This window comes from Dromiciops gliroides, chromosome 1 (assembly GCF_019393635.1).
Source record: "Dromiciops gliroides isolate mDroGli1 chromosome 1, mDroGli1.pri, whole genome shotgun sequence".
NCBI classification, from domain to species: Eukaryota; Metazoa; Chordata; class Mammalia; order Microbiotheria; family Microbiotheriidae; genus Dromiciops; species Dromiciops gliroides.
Genome location: NC_057861.1, coordinates 46238925 through 46250053, shown reverse-complemented (window position 1 = coordinate 46250053; position 11129 = coordinate 46238925). Strand labels below are relative to the sequence as shown.

General features: G+C 46.4%; 1 protein-coding gene across 1 annotated transcript; it reads right to left on the bottom strand.

Annotated features, from left to right (window-relative positions):
- Positions 1-9478: 9478 nt before the first annotated feature.
- On the bottom strand, positions 9479-10735 carry ACTL9 (actin like 9). The gene has a single exon (XM_043977454.1). The coding sequence runs from the start codon at positions 10733-10735 to the stop codon at positions 9479-9481; it is 1257 nt and encodes a 418-aa protein (XP_043833389.1).
- Positions 10736-11129: the final 394 nt, after the last annotated feature.

Genomic DNA, 11129 nt, shown 5'->3' with positions numbered 1-11129 from the left:
AAATTTACATCTTTGCTTTCACTTACCTCTAATTGAAATTTATCACTTCTTTCAGTGATTTGAAAACATGATTCTGAGAAGGGGTCCCTAGGCTTCAGCAGACTGCCAAAGGTCCCCATGATACAAAAAAAGTAAAGAACTCCTGTTATAGAGGGGGCAAAAAAGAGGACCCTGGACAGAGCCGTGGGGGACACCCATAGTTAGTGGGCATGATCTGGAAGTAGATCCAGCAAAAGAGACTGCAAAGGAATGGTCAGACAAGCAGGAGAAAGCAACATCATGAAAATCCATAAAGGAAAGAACATTTAGGAGAAAATGGGTCATTGACATTAAGAAGAATGGGGAATGAGAAAACACCATTAGACTTGGCAGTTACAAGACTTGGTAGCTTTGGAGAGAGCACTTTCAGTTGAATGATGAGGTGAGACTGCAGAAGGTTTAGAAGTGAGATGGGGATGAAGTAGCAGCACTGATTGTAGACAGCCTTCTCAATGAGTGGAGAAATACAGGACAATAGCTAGCCATGATGGTCAAATTGGATGAGAGTTTTTAAGGATAGGGGAGACATGGGAGTGTTTTTAGTCAGTAGGTAAGGGGTCAGTTGACAGGACGAGATTGAAGAGAAATGAGTGAGGATAATAATAAGGGGGAAAGAATCAGGAACTAGGAATGAGGAACCAGAAAACAGAGCCTAGAGACTGGAGATAATAAACCACAAGCCTGGGAACAGATATCAAAGACCAGAAACAAGAAATTAAAGACCAAAAAGCAGCTGCCAAAGGGAGAGCAGAAGAATGATGAGATATTCAGTCCTATTTAAGTTATTAAAGCTTCAAACTGAACTAACTCTTTTGAGGCATCCCATATGAACTCATTGGAACTTCAAAACTCTCATCATCAGACCAGCCATGCTTTACTTGCCAGACTTTACCACCATGTGCCCACATGGGCCTCTTCCTCCAACTCCTGCTATTGAGCTCCCATTTATATGTTGTCTTTTCCCTTTAGAACCAGGATTCCTTGAGGGCAGGAACAGTCTTTCCTTTTGCTTGTATTTGTATTCCCAAATCAAATGAGATAATATTCGTAAAATCACTTAGTAAATATTTATCCCCTCCCCTTCCCTTCTTTCTCCCCCAGCACTTAGCACAGTGTCTGGCACATAAAAAGGGCCTAATGAATGCTTGTTAACATGCAGTACAACTTGGAAATATCCAGCAGGAGGTTAGAGTTTCAACAATTGGGTTTAGAGTTCAAGAGAAAGTTTAGGGCTGGGTATAGAAAGCCCTCGAGGTCAGGGACTGGTCTCTTTCTGCAGCACCTAATGGTGTCTGACATATAGTAAGTAGAATGTAGACCAGCACAAACAAATATTTGTTGGATCAAATTGAATAGATCTGGGAGTCAACTGTATAGAGATGAATCAGCCAATGGAAGCTAATAAGATCACCAAAGGAGAGAACATAAGAGAAATGGGCCCAGGACAGAGACCCTTGGGAGAGACCCCCTTCCTTAACAAGGAGATGACCCAGCAAAGAGAAAGAGACAAGTCCCAGATAGTGCCCCTAGAGTCTGGAAATAAAGCCAAGAAAATATGAACCATTAGGTGGAGTTGGGGGTCATGGAGCAGGTGCTCCCCCTCCCTCCTCCTGAATTCTGGGACTTGCAGAGAAAGCAGGTTGATTCTTGTCCATCTACCAGATTGTACTGTCAAGGCCCCAGTAGATAACAATCAGTGGAGCTGGAACTGGAACGCAAAGTTGAGGATGATTCACAAACTCAGGGAAGCCAACTGGGTTGATCTGCTAAAGGCTATACCTTGACCCCTGATGCTCTGCCTATACTGTACCATTCTGTCAATGCCCCTAGTCATGCCCCTGCTAATGTCCACCTGCCACCTACTATGTGTAGTGGGGTGAGAGCTGGGGCAGTTACTAGGGGAGAACCATACCAATTTTACTCTCCTTTCCCAGGATGCCATGGGTGGTACTGAATCCTTTGTCTTTTTCTTCCATGACCACCCACCTGGGACTCACAAGTTTTCCTTCCTCAGTGGATAAACCAGTTTCCTCTGGAAAGTTTTAGAGTGAGCATCTTCAGGGCATGTATAGTCAGAGAGAAAGAGACTAAGTCAGAGATGGAGACAATGGGACAAAATCAAGGAGACAGAGACAGAGAGATAGAAACAGACAAAAAAGAAATAAAAAGAGAGGACAGAAGAAAGAGACAGCTGGACAGAGATTGGGTGAGGCAAAGGTTGACAGAGATACGGGGGAGGGTAGGAGAGACAGAAAAAAGTGAAAGAGGTAGAGGCAAAATTGGGTTATCTGTGGACAGAGCCACTGTGGTACTTTCCAACTCTCAAATTCTTTGATTCTGTGATAAATCAATCAACCAGCATTTGATAAGTGCCTATTCTGCCAAGCACTTCACTAAACTTCAGGGGTACAAAAACCAAGAGTAAAGTAGTCCCATTCTTCAAGGAGTTTATATTCTAAGGGAGGATGTACCAAGTCCAAGAGGCAGAGAAGTGATGAGACAGAGGCAGAGAAAAAAAACACCTGAGGGACAGAGATGGGTACTAGAGAGAGATGAGAGACAGCAAGAGGGGCAGACGGACAGACAATAAGAGACAGAGAGAATCAGAGACAGAGAGTCAGACACACAGAGAAAGATAGGGAGGGGAGAGAAAGACAGAAATAGACTGAGATAGAGATAGAAACATGGAGAAAAAAAGACAGAGTGAGACACAGGGAAGGAGGAGAGAGAGAGACAGAAAAAGAGAGGTAGGAGGAGAAAGAGAGGGAGACAGAGAGAAAGACAAAGACAGAGAAAGAGAGAAACAGAGACAAAGAAAGACAGAGAGACAGAGACAGAGAGAGCACACACACACACAGATTGAGAGAAACAGAGACAGACCTAGAGAAAGACAGAGAGACAGAGACAGGGAGAGAGGAATTGTTCTGAAAGAAAAGTCATGTGTCCCCAGGAGGGGACCGTGGCAACAGAAGGGTGCCCAAGAAACATTTGCCTAGGGTTGTCTCGTGTAGCCACCTTTCTTGTCTTGCCCTCTGACTTCATCTTCCTCTTCTCCATCCCCTCCAAGAAGCTTCCCCAGGCCCCCGTTTCAGGCTTTTGTCCAGAACTAGGCAAAGAATAGTTGGGCTGAGGTTTTCCCCTTCCGTCCCCAGGAGTGTGCGGTAGAGTGGTTTGTGTCCTGCCCACACCCTCACTTATAGCCACACAGTGAATTGGGGTGGGGGGGGGGTGAAGGGAATGGGTAGAGCTAAAATTAGGAGCTAGGTCTAACTCCCTGTCTAGGGCACTTCCCCTTCTTGTCATCATAGAATCATAGAATGTATAAGCTTAGAGATCTTCTTGTCCATCCTAGTCATTTTATGGATGAGGAAATCGAGGTTTCCAGAAGGGAAGAGAATTTCCCCCAAGGTCACATATTGATTCGACTGGAAAGCAAAAATTCAAGCTCAAGTTTTCTGACTCCATTTGTAGTGTTCGATCACCACCCTAGGCTCTGTGGTGCAATGGAAAGAACACTACCTCTGAAGTCAAAGGCCCTGAATTCAAATCCCACCTTTGATGTTTATTGCCTGTGTGGCTTCTGGTAAGTCATTTTGTTTTCCTGCCCTGAAGTTTCCCCAGCTGAACAATGAAGGGGTTGATCTACATGGCCTCCGAGATCCCTTATAGCTCTTTATCTATGATCCCATGAATATTTACTGCAATTATGAAGTTGGGAAAGTCCCTTGAGCTCATTTTCCTCATCTATAAAACAAGGGGGTTGGGCCCAATGGCTGCTAAGGTCCCTTCCAGCTCAGAAGTTATGATTTTGTGACCTTTCACTAGCATGAAAGAAAAGCATGGCCCCGAAGGGAAAGAGTGACGTGTATTTCAGTGTTCTCTTCAAACAAAGGTCAAAAGTAGAGTCATAACTAGGGCAGGGTGACTGGGGCTCTGCCCCAGGGCACTAAATTTAGAGAGTATTGACAGCACTTGCAGTCCTCAGCAACACAGAAAAAACTAGAGCTTGGCATTTAGGTAACAAAAAATAATTCGTTAACATGGAAAGCTATCATATGGAGGACTGCAGTGTGTTCTGCCAACAGTCCCCTCAGAATCAACCACCCCTTTCCTTATCCTCAACTGAAAGCAAATTATGTGCTGCTGGACCCAATTACAAAAGTTCCTAGTAGCAGCTTTGGCCAAAACAAGGAGACATCCTTGTCAGTGACATTTTACAGATTCTTCTGCAGAATTGTTAGAGGATGTTGGCAAACTGGGGGACATTCTTTGAGCCGAGGAAAGTGCTTCCCCTCCCCCTCTCCACCCCCATGGCTATCTGGACAAAGCAGAGTGTGAAGGGGGAGGGAAATGTGATAGACATTGGGGGCTGGAAACTTGCAAAGCAGACGTGAACTTGACTGTAAAGGGCAGGGAAATCCGTGTGCCTGAGAGTTCACAGGTGAATGATGAACTGGGATCTGGAAGATGCCTTGGTGGTCATCTGGCCCGAAGGGAACCCCCACTATAACCTACCAAACGAAGCTTGTTGTCCAGCCTCTCCTTGAAGACCACTCATGGAAGGGGACCCACTACCTCCCAAGGCAGCCCAATTCATGTTGGGTTAGTTCTCATTGTTAAGCAGTTTCTCCTTAACCCAGTCCAAAATCCGCCTCTTTGTAACTTCCACTCATTCATTAGCTCTGGCTCTGTCCTCTGTGACATAATTGAGTGGGGATTCTTGTTCAGGTCTAGGTTGGCCTCTGAGCTCCCTTGTAACTAACTCCTAAGATTCTGTGATTTGGGGGAATGTTTGAATGTGTGTGGCTGGCTCTCTCCTGAAAGCTGACTGCCTTATAATGAAGCTTTTCAGTCCCATAAGGCCACACAAATGACCTAAAGCAGACAAGGGTTCAGGGAAGGTTGCACCTTTACCACCCAAAGGGACAGATCCTTGATTTAGAGAATAAGGATCTGGATTCAAATCTGCCACCTATTGTATACTCTGTGATTTTAGCAGGTTGAAGGTATTTAATCTCTCTAGATCTGTTTACCTCATCTGTAAAATGAGTGATGTTGACTAGGTGAAACTCTAAGGTCTTTCCCAGCTTTAAATCTATGATCCTATGAAGTAGTGCTCATGCTACTTTGAGTCAGCTCTCATCATTAGAAAGCTTTCCCTGGGGGCAGCTAGATGGCGAAGTGGATAGGGCACCGGCCCTGGAGTCAGGAGTACCTGAGTTCAAATCCAGTCTCAAACACTTAACACTTACTAGCTGTGTGACCCTGGGCAAGTCACTTAACCCCAATTGCCTCACTAAAAAAAAAAAAAAAAGAAAAGAAAAAAGAAAGAAAGCTTTCCCTGACATTATACCCCAATTTGCCTCTTTTCAATCTTCACTCACTGTGTCTCCTTCTGCCCTCTGGGACCAAGAAAAATGAGTCCAATTTATTTTCCAGGGGATTGTCCTCCAGATACTAGAAGACAACTCTCCTTCCCCCAACAAATCTCTTCTACAGGTTAAAAATTTCTAGTTCTTTCAGAGAGATTTTCACATAACCTAATCTCGAGGTATTTCACCATCCTTGGTACCTTCCTCAGGATACTCTCCAACCTATCGACACTCTTCCCAAAGTGCTCAGCACTGAGGACATTGTTCCAGCTGTTGTCTGACTGGGACAGAAAATAGCAGACTCCCCAGTCCTGTCGCTATGCTTCTCTTGTTATATCCCCAGACGCCATGCACGTTCTTGGCTACCACCCTATACTTGGGACTCATGATGAGCCTGCTCCCCATCCTGTACCCTTGTGCAGGTTGTGACCCAAATCTGGAATGTTCTCCCTCCTCATCTCAACTCCTGAAATCCCTTCAAAACTCAGGTGCCATCTCCTACATTACTATTGTGCTGCAAACCTGACACCCGTCAGCGTACAGGGAACAAGCCAAAAGGCAATTCAGTTCAATTCACCTGGAATCCAGCAACAAGAAATCAGCCAACATTTATTGAGTATTTATTATGTGTCAGGCACTGTTCTAGGTATTGGAGATGTAAAGGCGAAAGTGAAGAAGTCCTTGCCTTCAGGGAGCTTATATTCTATTAAGAGACACAACATGTGTATATATACAGTTCCCTTTTTCATATGTGAATAGTTCAGTTGTGGAAAGGGACAGAAAAATAACTTTTTTTTTTTTGCAGGGCAATGAGGGTTAAGTGACTTGCCCAGGGTCACATAGAGAATATTTGTTTAAGGAAAAATTATAAATCCACTTATGGGCAAAGACAAAAAAACAAAACAAAACAAAACAAAAACAACCCTTGCAGATAAAATTTTGACATAGACCAGATAAAGAATTGTCCTACTAATGACTGTAGAAAGGGGGCCTGTTTGAAGGCTGACTAAAGACCAACGGCCACTAGGGGGCACTGTGGCCCATCAGCTCATTTATTTGCATGTGGCTGTTTTTAGAGTTTTAAAGTTATAAATGACAAAATAATATATCAAATAATTGGGAACTAAGTTAAGATTACATAATCTTATTATGTAGGAAGACTCCATAAGAAATGTTGGGTTCATACTTGAAAGAAAGATGGATTTCTTGGATTTTACCTCATAAGGTAAACATTGAATCACCAGACCATCAGGAGATACTGATTTGAGGCATTAGAAGATATCAAGGAGCCAGAAAAGAAGCTATAGGAAGCTATGGATAGAAGAAGGAGGAGGGAAGTAAACTGAGTATAGGAGGTATCACAAGAAGCCAGGACAGAAGACATAAGAAAGCTTCTAGCCATGTCTTGATTTCTGGAATTTTCCTAAATTCTTGTTGTTGCCTGTCCTTCATTTCCTTTTTCTCTTTCTTTCTTTCTTTTTTTTTTTTTTTTTTTTTTGGTGAGGCAATGGGGGTGAAGTGACTTGCCCAGGGTCACACAGCTAGTAAGTGTCAAGTGTCTGAGGCCGGATTTGAACTCAGGTCCTCCTGAATCCAGGGCTGGTGCTCTATCCACTGTGCCACCTAGCTGCCCCTCACCCTTCATTTTCAAAGAGGACCAATGACATCACAGGGTGATGTCTTAACTTTTGCATGAATTGGATTTGGGTGAAGCAAAGTTTCACAAAGTCATCAGCCTCACTTTCTCTTCCAGAGTCCACAAAGTTCAGTGGCAAGACAGAAGTTAAGATGACTAGTGTGGCCAGGATTCCGTGGATGGCCTTGATATTTTTAATATCTGACCTCACTCTAAGTGCCCCACAGCTCTTTCTGTAGCTGCTTTCATGGCTGTTGAAACAAGTTGTTCTCATCTACCTATTCTTCTGGGGGAAGTCTTCATACCCTTGGAAAAGACATCCCCCCTAACTCACGGACAGGTCTGAGGCCTGGTTTAGCCCGTCTGCCAAGATTGTTTCATCAGCCTGTGGTTTCTGTACATCCTACAATTTCTTGGAACCACAGGTGAGAACTGGGTGGCAGATGGACACCAAAGGTGGATGAGCAGCCCTGGAAAGGGCTTGGCAAGCCCTCACATCAGAGGAGCTAGTCCATACACATCTATAGAATATAAGCACCCTGAGAGCAGGGAGTTTTTGGACTTTTTAACCCAAATTCCTAGCAGTATGGGATGTAGTAGGCATTTAATAACTTTTTGGTTGACTGATTGCTGTTGAGCCCTAATGACCACCCCACTTCTGGTCAAGCGTGCCTCTTAATTGACCTTTCCAAGAGAAGTCAGGGAAATAATTAGAGATAGAAAATTGAGTTAAAAAAGATAAATCATTGGGCCATCATTCATCTTTGCTCTGCCAATGAACTGGGAGCTAGAGACAGTCCCAAAATGGGGAGCTTCAACAGATATGAAGAACTTCAAAAAAACAAATACAAGCTATGGATTGACTTGGCAGAAACTTAAGGCATGAATGAAGATGGGTTCTGGGGGAAAAGAGCCCCCCATTTCAAGTCCATATAGCTGCCAGTGAGACAAGGCTTAGACATGAGCCTTAAAGCACAACTGGGAGAGGGGTAGAACTTTCTGGGAAAGGCATAGCTAGCCCCAATGACAGGCTTGTGTGGCTGAACAAAGAGATTCAGAGACAAATGGGGTCCGTGTGGCAGAGTGGAATTAGAATCAGAAGACCTGTGTTCAGATTCCAGATGTTTTACCCCAGCTGTGCGACCTTGGGCAACTCCCTTCTCTTCCTCTGTGTTTCATTTCCCAAATCTTTAAAATGGGAATGGGGAGAAGGGATGGACTAAATGATTACTAAGGTCCCTGCCAGTTCTAAATCTCCAAACCTAGTGTAATGAGGCTGCAACACATCCCATGCCACTGGTGACTCAGCTCTCCCAAGTCACTGCCAGGGACACATGTTCTCAGTGCTTGAAGGGTCTGGGGATAACAAAGCAACCTTAAGATGGCAGCAGGGAGGGGCAGCTAGGTGGTGCAGTGGATAGAGCATAAGCCTTGGATTCAGGAGGACCTGAGTTCAAATCCAGCCTCAGACACTTGACACTTACTAGCTGTGTGATCCTGGGCAAGTCACTTAACCCCAATTGCCTCACCACAAAAAAAAAAAAAAAAGATGGCAGCAGGGAGTGGCAGCTAGGTGCCGCAGTGGATAGAGCACCAGTCCTGGATTTAGGAGGACCTGAGTTCAAATCCAGCCTCAGACCCTTAACAATTACTAGCTGTGTGACCCTGGGCAAGTCACTTAACCCCAATTGCCTCACCAACCCACCCCCCAAAACCAACCAAAGAAACAAAAAAGATGGCAGCAGGGAGAGGCTGCTGCCCCAAAGTAGGTCCGCTGCTGAACCTGGGAGAGCAGTCCCCTCAGCAGACCTTAAAAGGGGCGACTCTGGACTCTGGTGCTCTCTCTTCCTGCTCATCCAATGTGCTGGGACTCTGTAGAGGCTCTCTTAGACTTCACATGGGTGGAGAAGGTTCTCCTGCCCACCTCTAGGAGCTGCTCACTCAGGACATCAAGTGTATATACTAGCGAGAGGATGCTGAGACTGCATTTCAAGGCCCTGGCTGTCTCTTCTGCTTTTTCCTTGAGCACAGGTGACTAAAGACTGGTCCTGAGAAGGATGTTTCCTGCATTGAAGGTATCCTTGTGAATTCCAGAGGTCAAGAGCTTTTGGGTCCCTGGAACCGAGGCCTCAAGAGGCTAAGTAATTTGCCCAAGGTCACACAGGAAGGGAATAGCAGAGCCGGGATTCACACCCAGATCTTATTACTCCAAATTCAATGCCCTTTCCAGTCTGCCAAGCTGCCTCACTGAGACAGAAGCCTGTGATTCTGAGGATAGAGGGGAGAAGCAATAAGATAATATGAAAAGTTTGGGGATAGAGGCACTAGGCAACAGGAATACAACATGAGAGGACAGAGCAGGGGGTTGGCTTGGGGTCATATAGCTTCTTCCTTTATTGATTCTTTGCTACCCACCCATCTACCGCTGGCATCAATAACATTTCTGATAGACAATGTATGGTCCTTGTTCTTCATACTGCGCTCGTTGGATCCAGCAGGATTGAAAAGCCCGGAGAGAAGCAAGGATGGAACCTCCAATCCACACGGAGTAGTTCCGCAGGGGCTGGGCAGACACAGCTACGCAGGTCTGGGGAGGTGCCTCATGAAGCAGCTCCTTGGTGAAGCGCTGCTCTAGCCCTGGGAAGAGAGAAGATCCACCACACAGCAAAACATTGTGGGAAATGTCTTCGCGAGCTTCGTCAGGCACCTTCCTCAGGCTTTCCTTGGCCATGTCAGGGATTCCCAATGGTACAAGTCCTGGCATCTCTGGGGGTTTGAAGAGCAGCTCAGGGCACTGGAAACGCTCTTTGCCAAGGCTAATGATCTGCCCATCGGGCAGCTGGAAGTTCTCTCGGCTGGCCTTTGTGGGTTGGTTCTGTTCTGCAACAAAGTCAGCAGCTACATAGCAGCATTGGTGTTTGATGCTTTCTACCAGGGAGGTGTCCCGTTCGCCAAAGGGGTAGCCGGCACCCCGAAGCATCTCTGCCAAAAAGGCTGTCAGGTGGGCCCCAGCTAGATCCATCCGCTCACTGGCATGGGGTAGGTTATAGCCCTGATACACCGGAACCGTGTGAGTCACACCATGGCCTGTATCCACCACCAGGCCACTGACCAGCCCGTGGGCATAGACGGACAGCACCGACTGGTAGGCCACATACATGCCTGGGGAACGGAGGGACTCAAACACCACTTCCACCAGTTTTTCCCTGTTGGTGGTGGGACTGAATGGTGGGTCAGAGAGAAGGAGGGCATGGTCCTCCGGGGCCACTCCAAGGTCATTATAGAAAATGTAGTGCCACAGGGTCTCCACTGTGTCCCAGTCCACAATGATGCCATTCTTCAAAGGTTGGATCAGGCTGAGTCCGGGGTGCTCTCTAGCACTCTCACCAATGAAGGTTGGCAGTGGAGGATGGCTCGCTGTTGAAGCCTTCTCCGGCAAGCGGCCGAGCACAGTGGCCACAGTAGACACGGGCTTTGCCTGCCCAGCAAATCCAGACTTGCAGGTCCCTGTGCCCATGTCAATGACCACAGCTCCTGTCTTCTCTGTGAGCCCATCTCTTGGAACAAAGGGACCATCCACATCCATCAGTAGGTTCACATCATCTAGTATTGTGCTGGACTGGGGATGTCCCTTGTGGAGGCTGGGAGAGGGGCCCATAGCCTGGGAGTCATTCAAGTCCAAGTCCATGGCTAATGACCAGAGGCAAATGAGACTCAGCAATTGGGAACCGGAGCCAGAGCCACTTCCCTGTTGCTCAGCAACCAAGCCAGGACTGGGGCAGCGGCTGGGCTTATCTGGGCAGGAGCTGGAGAAGACCAGACCAAAGCTGAGGGAGACTAAGAAGGAAAGAATTAAGGAAGGTTTTCAGACTGTTGCTGAATTATGACATCACCGCTGCCCCACCCCTCCCCCACTTCTTTCTCTTCACAATGGGAGGGGGCCAGCTTTCCCTTTTCCCCCTTGCAGCTAGACTTCTCAAACTCTGGGCCTCTTCCTGTGGCATCGCCACCAAGTGGCTTCTAGTCAAAGGTGAATGACCCAGGCAATGAGGTTGTTGGGGGAAGCATGTGCTACAGTGTAT

Coding starts and splice junctions, on each gene's coding strand:
- ACTL9 (XM_043977454.1), bottom strand. CDS start 10,735: ATGGACTTGGACTTGAATGACTCCCAGGCTATGGGCCCCTCTCCCAGC.